Genomic DNA, 23,751 nt, shown 5'->3' on the forward strand with positions numbered 1-23,751 from the left:
GGACAGAGGCTGGGTTAAACTGCTACTTTTCATAACTAGCAGGCTTCATTTTTGAAAGGGTTTAAGATTTTAGCACAGTCAGTTTTAAACCGTTAAGACAGCAGCTGTCTGTTATTCTGTGTCTAGGTTTTCACCATGTAAAACAACAACTCATCATAATGCTTCTGGTAAAAATAGCAGAGCAGCACCCAAAAGCCAACACTACCCATCCATTTTGCAGCCGAGCTCATGATCAGAGATACTTTAGTCCCATTGCTGCACTACTTATAGGATGCTAAACACATGTTTGCAGTGGAGAACACTCTAATCACCGATCTGAACGTGTAGAGTGGTGGTTAAGCAATTTAGCGCTTGTCTTGTTACATTACAGTCTTTGCTATGTTGAGGCGAAACAATTGAAAGCCAGACTTGTCAGGTCAAATTAAAAATAACCCAATGACTTGCAGTCTGTTCCAAATATTGCATAATTGTTATGCACTAAATGGGCCATGAAGTTAACTTCAGACCAGTAGTTGTCATATACACAAAGGGTTTTATGTTCTTGGAGTAAACTATATGGATAATAATATATATTTTTAGTCATTTGTTTTGCCTTATATATAGCTGTATTGTGTCACTTGAGTGACACACTGTAAATGACAGCTGCAGTAAAATATTTAGTTGATTATTTAGCACCCACAGCCCTTCCTACCTCTTCTCAGTATAATATAATGACTTACCTTCATACCAACATGCCCTATCTCACCTTTAACCTACTTAAACCTTCTCTAACATACATGGTTCTATTCGATTTTCTTGTCAGGATGTGTCTGTCTTTGTCTCTTCCTCTCCTTAATTGCCTTTCCTTTTGTGACCTTTGTCCGTTTGTCAACACTTCTTCTCTCTCTCTCTCTGTTTAGCTAATGAAGCGCCATGGCCTAGCATCAGTAAGAGTGTGTCAGATTGGAGGACCAACAGTCCAGAACAGGTACTTTACTGTTTCTATGCTAGAACTAGGGAGATGATAGCAAAAGTTATCTTCACTGTAGTCATTCTCATACATTCTGTATTAGATTATTTCAACCAAAATTTTTCACTTTGCAGTCAGGCTTTAGATAAATCGTTTTCAAATTGTCTCTCTTTCTTCATTTCATTGTCTCTCCTTTCCGCCAGCATCCCTCTGGTTATGGTACCTACCCCAGTGCCACCCACCAGGCGGCAGGGCACCACTGTGCCACCAGCTCCCTGCCCCGTTCTGCCCCTGGTACACTGGGCTGGCCCCGATCCAGTGCTGCAAATTCCAATTCATCCTCCTCTTCATCATCTTCCTCTTCACAACAAATACAGCAACGGATCTCTGTCCCTCCAAAGTCAAGCCAAGGTAATTTAAAGAGTAACTTAAGACCTCACTTAAAAGCATGCTGCTTCACCTCTGACAACAATAAAGGGTAGCAGATTAAATCACTGGAGGTTTGAATTCCAGTTATTTTTTAGGCTCTTTAATTGTTTCACATGGGTGTTCTACCTCTTAGCATTTCTAACAAAATATTACAAGCCTCTCTCTTTTCTTGAAACGAATGATAAGCTGGAGATGTGGGTGTAGAGTTGGAAATCAAGTGTTAATTATAAATTTTCCCTGCTCTGTCTCTGCTGTTAGGCGCTGCCTCCACCCCCCAGCCCTCGCCCTTGTCCCCACAAACAGAGCGAACAGATCCCCCTCCGGCGGTGGCCGTACGTCCCTACGTCCCGGACCACCCCTCCAGGCCCCAGTCCCCCAGAAAAGGCCCTGCCACTATGAACAGCAGCTCCATCTACAGCATGTACCTCCAGCAGCCTCAGGCCAAAAACTATGGGTCTCTGAGCAACAGGACTACTCTCAAAGCAGGTAATTAAATAAAGATTAAAATAGATAGAGACAGGTTGCGGCAGATAGACAGACTAAAGATAGTGTATGTTTAACATTGTTTACCATGTCCACAATCAAAAAGCCATCTAAACACTATCTGTCTGCTTTTCCTTTCTCTCCATAGTCTATGGTAAACCCATCCTACCCACCTCTTCCACCTCGCCGTCCCCTGTCCCTTTTCTCCAGGGTGGAGGAGGAGTAAAATCAGGAGGAGAGGATGTTACAGATAAAGAAGGAGGGAAAGGAGGAGGCGAGAGTAGTGATGGGCAGATCCTCCCTCCACCCAGCGTAGACAACATCCCTCGCCCCCTGAGTCCCACTAAGCTCACCCCAGTTGGTGGGTACCACGTACCAGGTTCCACATGACATTGTAGATTTTGCAGTATAAATTGAGTATCTGTGACAAAAACATTTCAGGACTGTCAGTCTACTTGCTATAAATTTACATTATTCTATTCGTCAGTAAAAAGCTAATTTCCCCTCTGATAATTTCCTTAGTAAATATAATATGTTGTACTAAAATAAATAGTGATGGTGGGTTAGGGTGATGATGTTTGGGATCCTCCTGGGAGAACCAGACCAATTAATAACAAAATTTCAACAAACAAAACAGAAGAAGAAATGTGTACTTTTAAACATCACAGAATCCCCCACAAACTCATTTTGATTTCCCACCTCTGCCCTCCACAGCTCACTCACAGCTACGTTTCCAGAGTGACGCTGATCTGGAGGTTCTCCGCCGACGTCTCAGCAATGCCCCACGACCCCTGAAAAAACGGAGCTCAATCACAGAGCCTGAGGGACCACAGGGGCCAAACATCCAAAAGCTACTTTATCAAAGGTCCGTGCTACTGTATACTGTATCCTACCATCAGAACAAATCAAGTTTTATGAAACTGAATTTGAAACAGACTGAACCTTGCTGCAGCTTGGTTAAAGGTGATTTATGTTGTGGTCTGTAGGTTCAACACGTTGGCGGGAGGCATGGAAGGAGGCTCAGGTGAGACACTGTGATTTGATGATACTGCCTTGCCTCGTATATACAGTATAGTATATCTTATGGCTCTTAATGGTATTGATGATGCTTAAATCTGCTGTTTCTCTCTTAATTCCAGCCAATACTTTCTATCAGCCTGACTGCCTTTTGGGTGACATGGACAACATCCACTCAGCAAATGGGAATGTGGAACCTGTTGACAAGCACGTCGGTATGGCAAACGCAGAGGGCGAAGTTCAAAACCTGAATTCGAGCTCCCGCCGCTTGTCCCCTCCTTCTGTTGTCATAGAAACATCCAAAGACACGACAGCAAAAGCAGAAACTACCAATAATGTGTCTCCATCAACCCAACCCAGCCCGTCCCCGGCACCTGAGGACCAGAACAATAACAATCAGAGAGGATCTAGTCCCGCACATAACTCTGTAGGCCACGCCTCTCCTTCTCCATCACCCCCTGCTCCACCTTCACTGCCTAAGGTAGGGTTTATTTTATAATTACACCTGATGTGAGGTACACACATTAAAACTAGGGCTTCTGTTTGCAAAAATGGACACTAATAATTCTTATGCCCTATACATTTGATAAACACTGCATAAGTCCTCTACTTTGTTGTGTTTGCCTCTGAAATATGTTACTGATAAACTAAACAAAAAATTTTGTGGTGTGAAAGCTAATGTGCCAGATTAAGCAGTAAGTACTTACTTAGCAATTCCTATTCTGCATTGTCAACACTTTTCTGGCTCTCTCCCTGTGGGCTGCAGGTGAAGCGAACCAACCTGAAGAAGCCGTCATCAGAGCGAACAGGCCACGGCCTGAGAGTGAAGTTCAACCCTCTAGCTCTGCTGCTGGACGCATCGCTAGAGGGGGAGTTTGATCTGGTTCAGAGGATTATATATGAGGTAACAAAAGAGTATGTTGTTGTTAGAGTATTTGTATTGTAATACATTCTCATATCTCACATGTGTAATGCTTATTAACTGCCTGCAGAGCTCAAATCAAATCAGGCCAGGTTTATTTGCACAGCTCAATATTACAGGGAATCAAAGGGCTTTACAAGCCTACATTAGTAATGGTTCCAAACCTATCCAGCAAGAAAACAAGGAAAACCACCCTCCAAAAAACCTATGGAGACACCCATGAATTTAAAGACAGATCCCCTCCCCTCTTGGACATCTGGGAATGCAATTGGACCCATTGGTTGCAAAATGGCAGTAACATGAACAATCATGTAACATTCAGTAGTAAAATATAATGTAAATGTAAAAGAAATGTAATGAATGTAAACTCAGAATATATAAGAATAGCCCAAAAAGACAATTCCTCAGTTTTACACATCAATTTCCAGGTCCCAGGTGCAAACTGGTGTATGGAAAGAGTCGCGACATGGGACAGCTCAGAGGATGCGTAGCTTGGTGGACGAGGTCAAGATAGGCAGATAAACTGAGCTTAAGGATGGAAATAACTAGGAGGATGAATAACGTAGAACCCTGGGAGTGGGAACATTGAGTGGCTCATTAGGTTTGATGGCAACACATGACAGATTGTCATCTGCAAAGAAGTAAGGCAAGGCAAGTTTATTTGTATAGCACATTTCAATAATAAGCCAATTCAAAGTGCTTTACATTAAACATAAAAGCAACACAGGGAAACTGAAAAAGAAACACATTAAAATATAATTTTGCAAAGGGTGAAATAGAAAATAAAAACAGGCGGACATAGATGAAGCTGAAGCTGCTAATTAGGTCACAGGATGGTAGCATATACTGTACATAGTGAAAGGTATTAGACCAAATGCCAAGCCTTTAGCGACACCACACCTCACCGTGTGGAGACTGTGTCTTACGAAGGACCTAAACCTTGAGAGTGCTACATTTTTTTTACTGTTAAGATGATTTAGTTAAACGTTACAATTGATCTTATTGAATGTTGTGCTTAGGTCAAAGAAATATAAATTAAGGTACTCTGAAGCCACAGAATGTTGAAAGCAGTGAAGTGTAATCTCACTAGAGAATCTTCTGTTAAGCCCTCAAATTTTGAGCTGTCTGTCGAGTAGGGCTAAATATCATTGGAGACAGTTTGGTTCCAATACTTTTACTACTAATTTGGTTACATTTGGTTGAATATATTTCCTTGTGCAATTGAAGAATATTTGTACATGCCAACAGTTACTGTACACCCACACACAGATTGCCTCAACAGATCTACTAATAACTGGAGGATTTTGAAGCTTTTCATTACCTTCATGACAATGCTTTTTAAGGGTTAACAGCTTTGATCCTCAGCAGCTCTGTCAGGGGAGGGGTGGTCTCAATTGTCAAGATGTGGAACGTTATTTTTGAGGACACATTCACTCTCTGTATGTACAGCAGCACAGAGCTCCCGAGAAAAAACCCTTACATCTTGAAAAGTCCCATCTATCTCCCTGGCATCTTTCACTTGGAGACTGGACGAAAGTGCTTACTGACTCTTCAAACTGCAAACTCTAGCTGATACTCTCAAGGAAACATTCACGTGCTTCACATCCGGAACAAGCTTTGATTTTGTACCCCGAGGCAGTAAGACTCAACTCAACAACTTCCATGCTGTATCCTGAGTTTTGTTGTGAGTTCAGGAACTTGGCACGTCTATAGAGCTCTCCACGGGGGCTTAAGTTAAGAGTTTCTCAAAGCTGATACAAATGCGGGCGTTTAGGCGGATTTTTCCATTGTTTCTGTGGACAGCCAATCTTTCTAATAAGTCTATTATATGCATGTTTTCTCATCTTTAAGGTGGAAAATCCCAGTATGCCTAATGATGAAGGCATAACTCCTCTTCATAATGCTGTCTGCGCTGGCCATCACCACATTGTTAAGTTCCTGCTGGACTTTGGAGTTAATGTAAACGCAGCTGACAGTGACGGATGGTCAGTACCTTCAATCAGTCATTTAATCATGCAGTAGTCCAGACTAATAATAGAACTGTGGCTGCTGGGGGACCAGAGGGTGTTTGGGTAATGAACACACTCTGTGGCAGTGGTACTAGAGCTCAGAGGCAACAATGACAGAGATAATTGCATTTTTGACTCAGCTGCCTTCGCAGTATTGAAGGATGAGATTACCAAGTCTAATGAGGAGCCACATTCAGGAGTTACATGATTTAATTTATTCATGTTTCGTTAATGTCAGCCTGATTCACAATGGCATTAACTGTGTTTAGCCTAGCAGAGTTTTAATACAAGTGCATTACTGGAACATCTTTGTCTTTTGTATACCAGAGGTGAATGAACCTTGTCTAGCAAAGTCTGTTTAAAGTCATGTTTTAATGCTGTGCCTCCCAGGACTCCTCTGCACTGTGCAGCCTCATGTAACAGCGTCCACCTCTGTAAGATGCTGGTGGAGTCGGGCGCCGCCATTTTCGCCACAACAATTAGCGACGTGGAAACAGCGGCAGACAAATGTGAAGAAATGGAAGAGGGCTATACACAGTGTTCTCAGTTCCTCTATGGTAGGTAAATGTATACAGACAAATGTGGCATCAGGTCAACTGCAGTCCACATGGAAATACAATTCTTAAATTTGATGTGACTTTATACTCTTTATGTATGTTTCCCAGGTGTACAAGAAAAGTTGGGTGTGATGAACAAAGGCTTGGTCTACGCTCTCTGGGACTACCCGGCCCAGCAGGCCGATGAGCTGTCCTTCAGCGAGGGTGATGCCCTCACCGTGCTACGTCGGCGTGACGACACTGAGACAGAGTGGTGGTGGGCCCGGCTTAATGACCACGAGGGATATATACCCAGAAACCTGCTGGGGGTGAGAGAACACAAGACGCCATTTCATATATGTGCGCACATATAGTGTTTTGTCTACAACAGCTCTCATCATGTGAACAGCTCTCATCCATCTTTATATACAGTTTACAGGCTAAAAAGTTGACATGTCGCTAAGCCCCACGCCCCAGTTATTGTTGCTACTTTTTTCAAGTTTTCTTTTCTAGCACAGCACAAATGCAGTTTATAGTGTTAACAAGGGCAAATTTAACACACACAATTCTTGGTAATATTTTAAACAACGGGTCCTTGATTTAATAAAGATTAAACACAAGCAGGCTTCTCATTTCCCGCCAGCGACAGTCTGGCAGGCTTGATCAACTGTAGCAAGTTAATTAAGCTAACATTAGTGCCACAAGTTGGTTGAAAACTTCGTAGAGTTTTTAATGTTTCCAGCTGACTCATTTTAACACCAGAATCTTGTAAAAGTCGGATAAATATGTGTTTGCTAAAAATATTTATCAGACCTTCTTAATTAACTTGCCTGGTAAAATAAAGGTATAATAATAAAAAAGACAGCTCCAACCTTTCAGCAGCAACTTTAGAGTATACCATGCTGCCTCACTGTATGTGATAATTGAAAGTTATACCTGAAAACTTATTTTCACACTAAACACCAAAACTGATTTCCGTTCATTCAGTAAATGAAATGTGATTCACCAGAAGCCACAGCTTCTTAAGTGGCAGATTTATTCCCCTTATTGTCTTACAGTGTGCCTTCATGATGTTCAGGCACCTTGAGAACCATGTTAACATGATGTAGTGACCCTGCCCTCTCTCCCTCTATCTTGCTCTCTCTCCAGCTGTATCCAAGGATCAAACCCAGACAGCGCTCACTGGCATGAAGCCCAGATCAGGAGCCACATGCACACTCGCAGAGGGCGCATGCACACAGAGAAGAAGAGGAGCAGTGGCATGGGATTGGAAGCATTAAGTCAGGAAAGAAAGAACAATCGATGGAGGTAGTCAGCAGATAGAATGAGGGCAGAAAGAGAGAAACAAAGATGGACTGAAGAACTTTTTCCCCTGTTTGTTTGGATTTGATGCTGGAACCACGAAACCACTTTATGGTAGAATCATAATATATTTTCAGTGAGTCGCTGCAGTTAAAAGAAATTGCCTGAATCTCATTTTGAGCAACAGTAGCTTGGCAACTTCACACAAGCCGCATGAGAGAAGCTGAACAAAAAAAAACAAAGATCATTTGAATGCAGTTTTGAGTTCTTCCAGCTCAGAACATGAAAGCATGAGCTTGGAATTTTAAGGCTCTGACATTTACCCAAATAATCTTGATCTTTGAATGCCACTTTATTTTTGTATAGTGTTACAAAGAAAAAGCACCCAGATTGATTTTCATAAAACCAAGCTCATAAACAGTAAAAGGAAAAAAAATGCCTCAATGGCAATGAATAGTAAGTTGTCTGAAAAACACTTTCTACACTGGTGTGAAGATTTAAATGCAGTAAATTTACAGGCTGGATCAGGTGAAAGTGAAATAGGAAGTTGGAGAGAGGAAAGTGAGAAGAAAGTGTGACTCTGAATGTGTGTTAAAGGAAGTCAGGTTTTGTCAAGTTGGTGATGTAGCTGCTATTAGCAGCATTAGTTAGGAATAACGTTGGTACAACAGCAAGAAGACTGAGAAACAGAACCCAATAAGCTTGTGATGCATGATGGCTGAGGTCCACATCAACCCACAAGAGCAACAGATGTTGACAATATAATTTTATAACATGGTAAAAAAAGAAGAAGTTTGAACTGATCTCAGAGGAATATTTCCATTCTGATTTCACAAAATGATAAAAGAAGCATCTGTGAGTCATTACGGACGTCTCAACCTTGCACTATTCTGTGGTTATGTTGACTCAGCACTGGCGCATGCTGCCGTATTAACATCTGTTCAACTGGTTGCTGCTGGCGAGACAGGAGGAAAGGAGGAGACAAGACGTAAAACAAGAGTGTGAGAAATGAATTTTGTGAAATCAAAGCACCTAGAAAATAGGTTTAGAGATGGAATATGGAAGAATACTTGTTTCATTAAAAAAAACAACTCTGCCAATCTTTACCCATTAACACATATTAACTACACAATACCTGGTCCTCATACTGGGGCAATACTGGTACGAGGCTCTAAAACTAACAATATGATCAAGCAGTGTTTGTCATCTATCAAAAGCTCAGTGTCTAAGGATTCAGTATTCGCCAGTCCACTTAAATATATCTCATAAACGCTCCTGTGGCTGCTCTGTGTTGTCTTCAAAGTCAAGACAAAATTGTCATAGCAAATCCAGCCTCACCCTGGCACATTGTAGACAAAGTTTAGAAGGTTGAAAGAATAACTGTATACATTATCCCTGGACTGACTGGTTTAGTGTTAGAATGGGGCTAAAACAGCCAAGAGTGGATGAAGAATCCAAAGTATGAAAACAACTGGACTTTCTTGAAATGTCATCTCATCCATCCATCCATCGTCAACCGCTTATCCTGTGTACAGGGTCGCGGGAAATGTCATCTCTGATTTTTTTCATATTTGCGTATTTCAGTAGTTGTATGAAAAGTATTATTCCCTTGATTTGTTGTTTTATTTAAACCAAAACGCTGAAATTTTTTTTTCTATTATTATTATTATTATTATTTCTATGATTATTATTATTAGAACACATTGCTCTTATTTCTTTTTATCTGGGCTGTGCCAGTCACTCACTGCTGCCACCCAGTGTACAGGAAGGTTTTGACACAAGCGTCACTTCCTTACACCTGCTGTGTAAAATATGAAGCAATAAGTTGAGTGTTTGATGATGTTTGATGTGAGAATGGCACATTGGTCTGAGGAGTGCGAACCATTACTTTGTGTTTATGCAACCTGTAACCACGCAGCTCATGTACAAAAATAATAAAGACATAATAATCCCTATAGATAATCAATGCTGTGACTGATCCTCACAAACACCCCCCCCCCCTCTCTCTCTCTCTCTCTCTCTCTCTCTCTCTCTCTCTCTCTCTCTCTCTCTCTCTCCCTGACACATAAAGACAGGCACATTCATGCCTTGGTAATAAACGTTGGACTTTAGAGGGAAAAAGTTCACAGGTAAATCCAGTCTCTGCACCGACAGCAGGCTCTTCGCATGTGAGTTTATTTCTATTTAAATTCACAGCACTGTCACACTGTGCAATTAGTGGTTTTGACTGAGTGTGTTATGCAACATTCCCTCTTTTTAAGAGCTAAATCATGCTGAACTGCTGGTACAATTTAAACAAACAAAGTGTGTCAAGTTACCACACCTAACAAATCATTCGGGAAAGGATATTTGTCTTTCCAAATCAAAAGCACATAACAGACAACAAAATATAGGTCTGGATGTCTAGCTGTGAAGACAAGAGTATTTGATGACATAAAGACAAGAAAATCTGAAAAACAATTTGGAAATGTAGCCATTACAGTAAGATGTCCAATATTTTGGCAAATTACTGTTCAAAATGTACTTGTGCACACGTGTAAAGCATGTTTCAGATTTGCCAGCATAGAAGACATGGAATATTACATGATACAATATAATAAAAACAACAACAATAATAATAACAATATTATTATTGTTGTTAATACTTCAAGGTGCACTTTATTTTGAAGGAGTAACCGGAAGTGGTTGTGTTTGCTACATGCTACATCATTTAGCATAATGTAGCATACACTGGAAATATGACACACTTTTCATAAAATAAACCACTTTATCGATTCATGCTCAGAGGCTCGTTCAGCAAGCTTTTTTATCCAAACGTAAGTTAACATTTAATACGCTTAAAGTAGCCTATGTTGTTCCCCAATGATGTACTGTATAAGTTAATAATGTAAGTCTTTATATTGGTTTACATTGTGACTAACTGCACGTCACGTAACGTTTTGTATTTTGCGTCACACAGTCAATGTTCAACTAGCTAGCTTTTGAACGTGGAAGTTCTCACATCCTGCATAACACTTTCTATTTCAGTTTGCTCTTTGAACTTAATATATCCGTTAACAGTAATCACAACCAAAAGCTGTCAAAATAAAATTATCCCTAATGGTATGCACATAGTTTTGGTTGTTTGTGTGTCTGCCAGTACAATAACATAGTGGAATGAATGGATTTAGTTTGTTGTGTTGTATATTTCCATGAAGCAATGCCTCAGAGACTCAGAATAAGGCCCAGATGTCACTTTTAACAATTTGCACTGGAGCTGTGTTATACTGAAATTATCAAGCTGCACATCATAGCCTATACAAAGATACAACACATTTTGAAAAGTGGTCCCCTCACTGGTTTGAAATCACATTCTGTAAAGGATTTGTGGCACATTTTTTGTATTCATAAATTATGGTTCTCTGGTTTGCTCAGTAATCATCACGCTCTGCACCATGGCAAAGCATTTCCACCTGAACACTCCGCTGCTTGAGAGCGTAGGCATGTCCAAACGCGTGGGAACCACCGTGTACTTGAAGATGGACAATTCCCAGCCCTCTGGCTCCTTCAAGATCCGTGGCATTGGAAACCTCTGCCAGCAGGTAGGAACCCTCAAGCCTCTGCTGGTCTTCACGTCCCTCATAATCAGACGCTGACTATCTGATTGTGTCATTTCTGCAGCTCGCCAGAAAGTCCAAAGGAGTTGTCTGCGCTTCAGGTGAAATTAATACTGTGACACAGCATGTTAATATGCACAATAACGCACCAATTGTTGGCTGTAATATAACACAAAATGGCCTTTTTGTAGGTGGTAATGCAGGTATGGCTGCAGCCTACGCAGCCAGACAAATGGGTGTACCAGCCACCATCGTAGTTCCCTCCTCCTCTCCTCCGCTGGTCGTTCAGAGACTCCAGGATCAGGGTGCTGCTGTCAAGATTACAGGCAACGTAAAGACAGACATCAGTTCTGATCTGATCATGACTGCAGACAATCTGTAATTGTCTTTACGTTCAGAGGAGAAAATTAAGTAAATGTTTCTTTCTTAGGTTTGGGATGAAGCCAATGCAGAGGCTCTCAGACTGGCAGAGACCGAAGGACTCACCTATGTTCCTCCGTTCGATCACCCCCTGCTCTGGTAGAAACATTCATTACACTTAAAGTCTCCAGTTTCTGCAACGGGCTAAAAAAACTGGTATCTGGCAATACTTACATTCAGACTCTTCCTGTGTTTCCCTCCTTTCAACACAAACCCAGGCAGGGCCACTCCAGTATGATCACAGAGGTCGCAGCCTCTCTGGGTCCCGGTGTGAGGCCCGGAGCTGTGCTCGTGTCTGTGGGCGGAGGGGGCCTCCTCTGCGGGGTCGTCCAGGGCCTGAAGGATGTTGGCTGGATGGATGTACCCATCATCGCCATGGAGACGGTGGGGGCCAACTGTTTCAATGCTGCGGTTAAGGCAGGGAAGGTGGTCACTCTGGATGACATTACCAGGTGAGAGGATTAAAAAGAGTTGTTTTATTTTTAATGAATGCAGCCACGCTCACTTCATCCTCACCTGTCTTCTTGCAGTGAGGCTAAGTGTCTTGGAGCAAAGACAGTTTGCAAGAAAGCTTTTGAGTACAGCCAATGCAGCGAGCTCACAATCATTTCTGAACTTGTGACTGACCAGCAGGCTCTGCAGGCTATCGAAACATTCCTGGGTAAGTGTGTTTGTTCCCTTGACTGTGCATTCTGTTGACTTCTTACACCAAAGAAAAGAATAATCACCCTTACTTTTTGATTTTAATTGCTAACAAGCTTCTATAGTGAACTACATGTTGTCTTTGTTTTGCTTAAACGCTGTGTGTGCTTGTGTGTGTCGTCTTGTAGATGAGGAGCGTGTGTTGGTGGAGATGGCGTGCGGAGCAGGACTAGCAGCTGTCTACAGTGGACTTGTACGCAGACTACAGGATGATGGTAACTAGTCTGGAGTCAGCTCTTAATGGTCTTAATGGTCTTTGTTCTCACATGGTTTGACTACACCTTTGTGGCGGGAAATGTTTAAAAGCAATACTTCCCTTCTTTTTAGGTCGGCTCCCAACTCTCTTGGGCCCCCTGCTGGTGGTGGTGTGCGGTGGCAGCAGCGTCGACATGAAGGAACTGACCAGCCTCAAGCACAAGCTGCAGACTTAAACAACTGCAGGTGTGCAAGTGTGTGTGCATAGCAATAAATGTGTTTCTGCGTGACTCGCGCTCATAAATTGTCAGTGAATGATGTGTGTGGATGGATGAATAGAATAAAGATGAATTCCTGGAAATTTAAAGAAATGTATAATCTAATTTAGCAAAGGTGGATACTTTAATTAGTGAATCTTCTGAAATTGCAGTGTGATTTTTAAGTTGCATTAAATATAAAAACGCAATGAAGTTTCTTAGAAAATCTAATTTTCTTCAGTCAGAAATAATTGAGTGAGTCATGTGAATGTGTTTTAAACATGCTCAGCTCAATAACAGAATTCAATTACCAGGTTCCCCCACATGGTGGTGTCACAGTTAACTGTTATTCTGGCCATCCACATTCTGAGTCAGATGCAGAAAACCTAATGGAAAAAACAAGCCCTTTTCTGCTTCAAACAAATATTTGTTGATGTGATTTACTCATGAATTAATTGCACTACTGACAGTCTAAGCCATAACAAAATATTTACATTTTGTTTTAATTTGAAGACACTGCTCCCACATCTTTGTCTTTCTGTTGGTCTTTTTGTGGATGCATTTGCAGCCTCTGATCCAACTCAGTAATATATTTTAGATGAAAACAACAAACCTGTCAATTTAAATTTAGTAGTCCGGTAAATTTGTGGTTTGTGGAGTAAGCTATTGCAATGGGAACTCACTGCCTGCATTAGAGAAGTCAGTGGAAAGTTTTTGCCCTCATAAATCTCAGACGGTTGCATAAGATCATTGGTTGTTCACAAAGAGTACAAGCACAAAATGGACTTTATGCTAACATTGTGATCGATGGCATGCTATATAACATTACATTGTCTATTACAGTTTTTCTCAGTCGCTTTGGTGCATTTCTCAGATCAGAATTGAAATTCTCAAAACTAATTGTTCAACCTCCACATCATCTCGTCATTTGTGCACATCATAAAAGCACTTTCTCATTGTTCTGAACAAATTGCAAATGACTTGACACACTGGAGCAAATGATTATGTACAATTGTCTGCTGTTTCCTACATTATCACTTGCTTATGTCCTGCTGATCACAATGAATTATACCAGTCTCTGTTGAATAATCTTAACCCCCAAAACATCTAGGCATAAGTTCATTGCATTAGTCACTACATGCAAAATGGTTGAACACGTCATCAAAAATCAAAGTTAAAATCCTTTATTCATATCCTCTGACTACAAGTATATAGCTAAACGAAATGTTGTTTCTTATGGACCATAAACAAAATAAGAATAGATAACAACAACATAGCAATAGCAACACTCAGACCATTCACCCACAATACCATAATTGCACAGTGAGCAGTAATATAACGAATGTTGTTTTCCCCTGAGAACGGGATATTTAATTTACTCGTGATCACGAGATAACAAACCATAGCTGAATATAGGGGCTGGCAGGTGCGTTTCTTTAGGATAATTTCAAAGCAATTTCCAGTGTCACTGGTTAGCTCAGTTGGTAGAGCACAGGGCTCAGTTTGATTAGTTCGATTCCTGTTCTTGTTGACTTTCTTTTTCGTCTTTTGTGTATTATTTATTATCCTCTTCAGCAAAACTGTTATGAAGATATTGAGGGGAATCCAATCCCACATTTCACGACAGCTATTTCAAAGGTTCCGAAAGGAAATGCGTAACGTTACATGGACTCCCCTGAATGAGAAGGAATTTCCTCTGCCTGGGAATGATGGGACTGGCGACCTGTCCAGGGTGTCCCCCGCCTTTTGCCCGATGTAAGCTGGGTTTGACTCCAGCTCCCCGCGACCCTGTATGCAGGATAAGTGGTTGACGATGGATGGATGGATGGAAATGATGGGGAAATGAAAAGTCCATAGGTTGATGGATGTGGACCAAACGCTGGAAGGAAAAGAGTCCAGCACGTGCTTTACAGTAATGTGAGCATGTGAAACAGTCTTTTCATAAGAACTTTGTTGAAGAGAATAATGAAAAATTTAGTCTTCAGTGAGGATTGAAATCACAACCATATGACTATAAGTCCTGTGCTCTACTAAGTGAGCTAATGATACAACAATCTATGCTGTAATTACCATTATCATTATCTCAAAATCACGAGAAAATTATCCCGTTATCACAGGAAAACATATTTGATTAGGGCTTCCCTATATATATACATATATACATATGAATGTATAGATAGACATTCTACACATGTCTTTTAGAATTTTTTTGTAAATGTGTCCTGAATTGATGAAGATATCTGTTGTGATGTGGAAGAGAATCTGTGATACAACAGACCGGAATGTCAGCCAAAGGGCTGTATCCCATGCAACAGTCCTGTCTCTTTCTTTTCTGTATTACAATGACATGCTCTGTCAACACATTACAGTACGAACGGTAAAAGCATAGCTGTGATTCCTGTCCTCTCTTCTGCAATGTATAACTTTGTACTGGTGAAAGTGATATATGCCAGACAAAAAAAGTGCAGCCTTGTGTATTTTCAATCATTGTCATCAAAATCTTAGCCAAAGTGTACATCAGAAAATACTTACAGAGTACACTGTTATATTGACAAGATGGCTAAACATTTTGACTTGCTTGTTCATAAACAAGACACAAGGACTTGTCGTTCTGATGGCACTGACAAGTTCAATGACATAAACTTTTGCTTTTGAGAGATAGACTAAGGATTTTGAGCAAATTATGGGCTTTTGCAGATAATCCACTGTGTTGTGATGTTTGTACTACCTGTTTCAAGAAATGCACTTACTTTGTTGCAATTGTTAAGGATCATTCGAGAAATGCACCAAAGCGAGTGAGAAAAACTGTAAAAAGCACCTCAAAATGATTTTTTTTAATCTAAACAAGATTTATTTTTTAAAAATGAAAAGACTCCAACTATACTATTGTGATGATAATAAAGTGATCTTGCAATGCAGGCTATAGTATCTTATACAGTAGGTGTTTGGTTCAAGTGCCATACCCTGTAATTTGCATATTTGATGAGAATACTTAATATAAACATTGTCACTGGCATTTGTACTGGTATACTTATTTTTGTCCCCATTCATCATGAGCTGAACTCAAAGATCTAAGACTTTCTCTATGTTGACTGTGGCCTGTGGAATGTTGGACCACTCTTCTTCAATGGCTGTCCGAAGTTGCAGTCAGGTCGAGACCCTGATGAGGACAGTGAGCATGCATATGAGCTTCCCTCAGACGGTTCCTGACAGTTTGTGCAGAAATTCTTTGGTTATACAAACTGATTGTTGCAGCAGCTGTCCGGGTGGCTGATGATGATCTTGGAGGTGAAGATGCTGGATGTGGAGGTCCTGGGCTGGTGTGGTTACATGTGGTCTGCGGTTGTGAGGCCGGTTGGATGTACTGCCAAATTCTCTGAAACACCTTAGGAGATGGCTTATGTTAGAGAAATGAATATTCAATTCATGGGCAACAGCTCTGGTGGACATTCCTGCAGTCAGCATGCCAACTTAACTTCTTGTACCTTTGCATCACTTCTACTGTATATTGCAGTTCCGATGCTCAGGGATCACAGCCAAGTCTGGTATTGCTTTTTTCCCCATTACTCCCAAGATCTTTACGAGATGGACATCTGATATAAAATTCGTCAGGATGCACCAACTCCTCACTTGATTATGGAGACAAACACATAGCTTTCTGAACTCACTGTTTGTGACTTGGATCAATCATTCTGCACTGAGGTGTTGACCTTGAGGAACACTACCAACTCATCAAGCCTCCAGCCTTATATACACTGAATGTTGGATATAATGAAGAGCTTAAAAAAAATCTGTTCCTATAACGAAGAGAAGATTTAGAGACAGATGAGGTTAGAATTTGCATTGTGGATTGTGCAGAAGGGAAAGTACCTCTAAAGCTTTGTACTATATAAACTCATTGTAAATATATTTTTCACAAATTAATAACAGCCCTGATCATTCATTTCACATTTACAATATTTTCTAAAAGCATTAAAAATGTTGCTAAGCAAGAAACACCCTTTCTTGTTTGGAGTGAATACATTTACGTAGACAAGGTGATAGAAGTCAGCATATTGCAGGTGTATGAAGCCCCTTGCATTAAGTCCCAGTGTGTGGCAGAAAACAAGTATATATCTAGATACCTGCTCCTCTGAATAACCAATTTCTCCAGCAGCACCATCGCAGCAGTAGGCTGATTGAACTGGGTAATTCCCAGGAGCACTGTTGGTGTTCACACTGCAAGGTCATACATGGAGTGAGCATGAATGTATCATAAATGCCGCTCTCTCTGACACAACAGCCTCACAGTTCAAACTGATATGAAAGAACTGAAGGGGAAAAAGGGCATGCAGTCATCTTATTATCTTTTTTTAATTGGCTATTAATTGGCTATATTGGCTATTTACATTAGGAGACATCATCCTTTCTGCCCGTGCATGATTAAATAGTAGACCTGACCCACAGCCGTGCTCCTTCCTATGGCGAGTGTGATTTGGACAGCCTGCGGATGGAGAAGCTAATGGACGTGCAAGCCCATTTCTATGACAACAGGAAGGAGCTGCTTTGATGAGCCCAGTAGAGGGCATTTGAGCAGAGCTGTGGCTAAAAATAGGACAAAGTAAACAGGAATAAATGGAGAAAAGATAGAGAGAGGGAAACAGTGCATGTTCATGTATTTGTGAATGCATGTCTGTGAACATGTTCATGCACACATTTGCTTGCGTGCACGTCTTATAGTCTTCAACCAGCATGCCATTGTTAATAATTTCCCAGCATACTGTATTACAGATATTGTGCCATCCGTGTTCTTGTTAAAGTGCCTTAAATAGTGAGTGTTGAAAAATCCAGTCACACACCTTTTTGGAAAACACTAAGTTGATGTTTACCCAATGTGCTTTCATGAAACATCTTAACCTTAAGAGAGCTAAACATTCCACCCAGCTCACCACATCTGGATAAGAGAAAGCCAAATCATTATTTTAGTTTCCAAATACATCTGGACAAACATGCTGAAGGTAAAACGGTGTTTGTGCTCTTGTAAACAGGCCTTGCACATCAAAATTGATCATTAATGTATGAATAATGTATGGTTTTGTAACCATTTGAATTAGTGTACATTAGACTATATTGTCATTGCAGCACAGGTACTGAGGCAACAGCAGCAGTTCAGCATATAACCAGAAGTACAATAATCAGCAAAGTGCCGAGGACATATGTATAGAGGTAATAGCCTAAACAGAAAACAGTAAGGGGTAAATATTGTATACGGTATGAACATGCACAGCAGTTACAGTAGGCAAAAAATATAGTGCAGCTAACATGCTAAATGGCTGGGAATGGGCTAAAGGTGTTAAATGAGACATCTGTAACAGACCCGTTTCCATTGTGTTTTAAACTGGACATGGTGAAGTGACTAGCAGGATTCACACATGACACTGGAGAGCTGACAGAAGTTGCAGGAGTTTTAATCCAAAAGTTAGACAGAAAATCATGCTTAGAGGCCTTTGAGGTTGTCATAGTCCAAACAACAGATCAGGTAGCGCAGGACACACCACATATGACAATGACCAGACACATACTAACAGAACACACTACCTTTTATACCTGTGCAAATGAGCCGGGTGGGAGCACAACAGGTGACAGAGATCAGAGCTATCAAGCACAACAGACACACAGGCAGGCAGAGTGACCAATGGCAAAACTCCACTTACCAAATAACATAGACAGAGGCCAACAAAACAGAGCAGGCAAAAACACCAGACAACAAAACAACCTGAGGCACAGATCAGGTAGATTTATATATTGTATTTATAATACAACAGGTTGTAGAACTGTAGAATTGTAGAATTTAGCCTTCTTAAGCTTCCTTAAGAAATATAGTCTTTTCCAAGCTTTCTTCACCAGTGTGGAGATATTAGATGACCACGTCAGGTTCCCTGTAATGTTCATTCCCAGTAACCTATTACTGTTCATATGCTCCACCTCCAGCACCACTGATGTAGACAGGAGTGTGTCTTTTTTCTCCTTTTTCCTAAAATCAACAATTAGCTCCTTGGTTTTGCTGCTGTTGAGCAGTAGGTTGTTCTCTGAGCACCACTATGCAAGATTTCCAATTTCCATTGTTCCATTGTTTCACAGCTTTGATAGAAAATGCTGCCTGCCCAAATGCTGAATAGCGAAAGGGTACAGTGCAGCTATATACGGAAACTATTCTAGTTGTCCTCACAGAACCACGATAACAGACAAACTCACGCAAACAGGTGGGGGCCAGACCTTTTAAGATTTTATAAACTGTGCATAAATTTGAGAATATTCTAAAATTTTCAAAAGTTAGTAGATTGTACTTGTGTAGTACGTCACAGTGATGGTACCTGAGTGGCTTTTTGTCTAGAATTTTCAAGCCCTGTTTGTACAGGGATTCTAAGGGCCTAATTGTTGTTTGGGTAGCCTGCCCCCAGCAGGTAATACAATATGCAATGTGTGAAAAAATAAGGGCATGTAAGAATATCTTAGCAGCCTGTATTGATAGAGAGGATCTAATGTATCTATAATTTTTCAAATTGTATTTAATAATTTTTGTCATTGTCTTTATGTGTTTTTTGAAAGTCAGGTTTGGATCAAGCAGCACTCCAAGATATTTAATTTCAGTAACAGTCTCAATCTGTTCACCTTTAAAGCAGATGTTTATGTCTAGGGTGTTTAGTTTAGCTTTGGAAAAGAACATCTCACAGTCTCACAGTTTGCAGCATGTCAGTGTGATTGTTCGTTACAAACGCCTTCATTGGGTAACATTTGCCCATGTTTTTGACAGGGAATCACGAGGTAGAGCTCAGCAGCTGCTGTGTGTATCCATGGCAACCTGATGATGTCATGGGTGTGTAAGTTTAACCTGAAAATTAAACTGGGTTTTAAATAAATTTTATAAATCTATTGTAACATTCACACAATACAACAGCTGCATGTTTCCAGAAGGCTGAAAGAAGCACTGATGCTTTATACAACGGACTGTATCATACTTTACATTGTAGCCGTTCATTTGAGAGATGAACAAGCAGGCAGTAGTATTTTTCTGACTGACTTACAAAGGTGGCAGTAGCAGAATGAGCTTACTTACAATTAGATTCTGCAGATAGAAAGGAAGGTTTAATGAACCTCAACAGAAAATGGGGTATGTGTAGCAGAACAGACAGCGATTTAGATCAGACTAGAATAAATACAGGGTACTGAAGGTGATAAAGTAATTACAAGATAACATGTGCAAGTTAGAAGTTGTTTGTGTTGTATCATTAATGCAAAAGGCAAGTTCAGGCAGATGTAAAAGCCATTATACAGAGGTCACACTTTTTCGGATTGGATGCTGGATATGCAAGTAATATTTGAATATATTTACTATATCTACACCTCTGGTGGAAACACAGCAGCTGTGGAAAACAACATGGTGAGATTTGAACAGATTATCACTAGCATTGATGCCTGCTGTGTGAATAATTTATTACGGTGCTGTATTTAATACCTGACCTTTCCACGCTACAGGGAAGCAAATACCATGCTTTTGCATTCCTAGATTTCATATTTTGGTATTAATCAGAACATTTCAGAAAAAGGTCTATAATGATTGACTTCTTCCTGTATGACTGATGACTGTCAGCAAGGCATGTGCAAGAAGAGGCTCTTGTTCTTTGCTTCTGATGGGCTGACACAAATACTTACTGTTGATTTGTAGAGTGGCGGTCTGTTCTTAGGAATCAGAGCCCCGCTGGTTTCTTTTCCAGCCATCAGCAATCAGGGGATGATTAACAGCTAAGGTCTAGGCGGAAGCAGGACTGAGAACGACTGCTGAAGAGAGCTGAAAATTTCTCTCAAGTACATATAGAAAAACATGCCATAAAATATTGGCTTCAGAAATGCAAAGCTGATCTCTCTTTCTGGTGTTTCGAGCATTTACTGCTTTAAATTGGGTATTTTCTATAGGCTTCAAGCATAAAGCAGGATAAAGTCAAAAACATGAAGATGCATTGTATGATATCAAGTTGATTTAGATAAAGTAAGCCACAATATTAAGCTGTATGGCATCTATTAAGCATATTACCATCTAATACAGCTTAATAATGCGACTTAGCCGGCCTAAATGATCCCGTCTGTTGGCTAAGCTAGTCTTTGCATCTAAATAGCATCATTATTAAGTTGTATTAGCATTTAATGTTATATTTGCATCTAATACAATTTAAATATGTAGCTTAGTGAGCTAAATTAACTTTTGGGTCAGCTAAACTAAACAATAAAGCTCAGGATAAAGTATATTAATATGGGTAAAGTCAATTCAAGCATGATCCTTGTATTTGAGAGATATGAAAGCGTCTTGTGCTGAAACATAAAAATATGAAACCGCTATGCATCTAATACATCAACATCTTATCTTATCTTATATTTTCATTGTACACTTGCATTGGCAATGTAGACGTATGTGTCCCATATAATCAGATAATCATATTGAATTTAATGTATTTTAGTCAACTTAAATGAAGTTTCCGGTTGACTAAGCTACATTATTGAAGTAGTTCTATTGGTAACTTGTTGATTAACTAAATGAACTTTTGGTTTGGCTAAAATACGTTACATTTAGCATGAATTGCTATTCTACTAATACAACTAAATTAGCTTGATACAGTTAAGATTATTAGTATTGAATCCAAAAGGGAGGGGCTATTTAGCTGAACCAAACTTTTGTGTAGACTAAACTACATTGATTATAATATGTCTCACATCATATGTCATCTCACATATGTTCAGCCGATGTGGCATTTTTTCTATAACGTTACAAAATGGATTATTGGATATTTGCACATATTTGTCATATATTTGTGGTCGTTTCAGTCACCCAGCTTCCTCCACGGTAATGGACTGTACCACACCATGAACCCCCCTTCCCTCGCCTTTGCAGTGGGCCGCTCCCCCTTCTTCACCGCCTGCTTTAGTGGAAGCCAAAACAGAACATCATGGCGATTGATGGTAAGTAGGCCAATAACGGCTCTCCTTTCCTAGTAATTAACTTCACCTAGAAATAACACATGTCACAGCGGCATTCTTTAAACAGAAACGCGCAAACGATTTCGGGAGAATGGTGCTTGCTTTGGCTGGTATCAGTGAAAGTTGTTTTATTTTTATTTTATGTTTTTGAAGCGGTGATTTTCCTTCGCTGTGTGTGAGAGTAGAGGAGACAGAGGAGTCTTGAAGTGGTTCAGCGTGTTCCCGACGGCGGTGCTGAAAGGACAGCTCCGCTATTTCAACTCCAAGCCATTTATTCAAAGGGAGAGTGACTGAAACAGTGTCGTGTCTGTTGGCTGGGTGTCTTAATACTGTTAATTTAATCACTCTGGCTGTCATTTGGTTCCCGTCGAAGTCTGCTGGCCGTCATGTTGTCTCTGCATGTTGGTACTTTACAACTTGGGTTAAAGGGAGGCAGCCCCAGACAGATGGGGTTTGAGGTTTCATTCAGTGGGTGCAACTGTGAAGGCAGAGTGTGAAATCGTGCCAAGTTTTAAACCAGGACAGTATGCTTTGGAAAGCTTTGGAATATCTTAAACGAGTTTATTTTATGGTCATTGTGGGCTATACTAAATCATTTCCAGTGTATGGTGTGTTACAGCTTGTGCGATTCCCCCCCTGGCTATGTGTTTCTGGGCTGCACAGTGAACAGAGATGTGCTTTTACTCCTCACCTTTCTCCGCTTATATAACTTTGCAGGTAGTAAGCAGCTTTGGTGCTCATTTGATGTGTTTGGAGGCCATCACATAGCTGAATGATAAATTACCCGCATTAATGATAATAATGATAATAGAGTGGTACACTTTTTCGTTTTCAATCAGCATGAAATGATCTGTGTTCTGAAAAATATCACCTATTTAATCACGTAATTAATGTTAAATCTTCGTTAATAAAGTATGAAATAACACCTGTTTGAGTACTTTAATGCATCCCTAGTGCTTGGGAAATATGGATCCACAGTAGAGTGCATCTTATCCTTCATATGTTGATGTCTCAGGATGTTTCCAAAAATAAATCAGTATCAGTGCTTTAATTTGTCTTGCCACATTGTGTGATTAGATGTGGGATTTAAAATGTTGAGTTTCATTTGTTGGTTCATATAGAATTATGTTTCTTGGTAGCCACCATGGTGAAATCTGTAAAGTTTTTGGGGTTGTATTGTATGCCCTTTATTTATTAATGGGCAGCAGAGAGGTGACACAAAATGAGGGGAGAGAAAATGGCATACAGACTCAAAAAGGGAAGGTTTTAATCACAATATACGATACGCATTTAAACCACTAGGTCAGTAGGACGCCCCAAACCTGTAAAAGTTTAAGGTCTTCAGCAGCCTTTGGAGAGAGAGGAAAAGTAATAGGCCATAAGGAATACGGGACATCAGGGTTCACCTCTAGAAACCAGCACAGCGTTGTGGACTTTGCTGTAAACTAGGCAAATAGACCAATCACCAGCCCAGGGGCCTCAGGGCTTTGCTAATTAGACTTAACACTGAGACTTGTCACATGTATGAAGGAGAATCTGAAGTAAATGTTTAACTGAATGCGAGTAACACCTACAGTTGGTTTCTTTGGTACGAACCATAGCTAAGACAAAAGCAGCAGAAGTGTCCTGCGGCCATATTTCTGAATCTTCCTATTTTAAGTCTTAAGTTAAGACTGGAAAAGTCTACGGTAAGATGTTTCCCAATTTGGTATTACAGAAGCAAATTCTAACAAACTTTAAGTATCCTATCTTATCTCACTTCATCCTTCCTCATCTCAGATTAGGAAAATACTCAATCCAACATCACTTATCCACTTTTATGTCTGTTACCTACCAACCAATGCTACTTTTCTCATCTTGATGACCTGAACAACTTTGTAACCGTTGGTTTTTCCTCTTTGAAACGGACTGAAACATAACACATG

General features: G+C 40.3%; 2 protein-coding genes across 11 annotated transcripts in view; both read left to right on the plus strand.

Annotated features, from left to right (window-relative positions):
• LOC119910898 (apoptosis-stimulating of p53 protein 1-like) overlaps positions 1-9,604 on the plus strand; it is a 51,476-nt gene extending 41,872 nt beyond the window's left edge. For 6 of the 8 annotated variants that reach the window (XM_038729732.1, XM_038729734.1, XM_038729735.1 and 3 more), the window contains 12 exons: positions 900-967; positions 1,153-1,360; positions 1,637-1,864; positions 2,010-2,240; positions 2,576-2,726; positions 2,848-2,885; positions 3,001-3,359; positions 3,645-3,782; positions 5,652-5,785; positions 6,200-6,366; positions 6,475-6,674; positions 7,495-9,604. In XM_038729732.1, the coding sequence (XP_038585660.1) occupies positions 900-967; positions 1,153-1,360; positions 1,637-1,864; positions 2,010-2,240; positions 2,576-2,726; positions 2,848-2,885; positions 3,001-3,359; positions 3,645-3,782; positions 5,652-5,785; positions 6,200-6,366; positions 6,475-6,674; positions 7,495-7,536 (1,964 nt within the window). In that variant the 3' untranslated portion in view covers positions 7,537-9,604. The remainder of the gene's footprint in view (positions 1-899; positions 968-1,152; positions 1,361-1,636; positions 1,865-2,009; positions 2,241-2,575; positions 2,727-2,847; positions 2,886-3,000; positions 3,360-3,644; positions 3,783-5,651; positions 5,786-6,199; positions 6,367-6,474; positions 6,675-7,494) is intronic. The other 2 variants (XM_038729733.1, XM_038729739.1) reach the window with 1 other exon arrangement.
• Positions 9,605-9,690: 86 nt separating this feature from the next.
• Positions 9,691-13,026, plus strand: sdsl (serine dehydratase-like). 3 transcript variants are annotated; one of them, XM_038729832.1, is made up of 9 exons: positions 9,691-9,815; positions 11,062-11,228; positions 11,308-11,344; positions 11,435-11,574; positions 11,674-11,762; positions 11,882-12,115; positions 12,194-12,324; positions 12,494-12,580; positions 12,693-13,026. In XM_038729832.1, the coding sequence occupies exons 2-9, from the start codon at positions 11,082-11,084 to the stop codon at positions 12,794-12,796; spliced, it is 969 nt and encodes a 322-aa protein (XP_038585760.1). In that variant the 5' UTR covers positions 9,691-9,815; positions 11,062-11,081; the 3' UTR covers positions 12,797-13,026. The 3 variants fall into 3 exon arrangements, with proteins under 3 accessions (XP_038585760.1, XP_038585762.1, XP_038585761.1); XM_038729834.1 differs by having other exon boundaries at positions 9,714-9,776; XM_038729833.1 differs by lacking the exon at positions 9,691-9,815 and adding an exon at positions 10,340-10,463.
• Positions 13,027-23,751: the final 10,725 nt, after the last annotated feature.

This window comes from Micropterus salmoides, unplaced genomic scaffold, assembly GCF_014851395.1.
Source record: "Micropterus salmoides isolate LMB-PRFRI ecotype aquatic unplaced genomic scaffold, ASM1485139v1 Ms_hic_scaffold_19, whole genome shotgun sequence".
Taxonomy (NCBI): domain Eukaryota; kingdom Metazoa; phylum Chordata; class Actinopteri; order Centrarchiformes; family Centrarchidae; genus Micropterus; species Micropterus salmoides.

Coding starts and splice junctions, on each gene's coding strand:
- sdsl (XM_038729832.1), top strand. CDS start 11,082: ATGGCAAAGCATTTCCACCTGAACACTCCGCTGCTTGAGAGCGTAGGC. Junction 11,345..11,434: donor AGGAGTTGTCTGCGCTTCAG/GTGAAATTAATA, acceptor GCCTTTTTGTAG/GTGGTAATGCAGGTATGGCT. Junction 11,575..11,673: donor CTGTCAAGATTACAGGCAAC/GTAAAGACAGAC, acceptor TTTCTTTCTTAG/GTTTGGGATGAAGCCAATGC.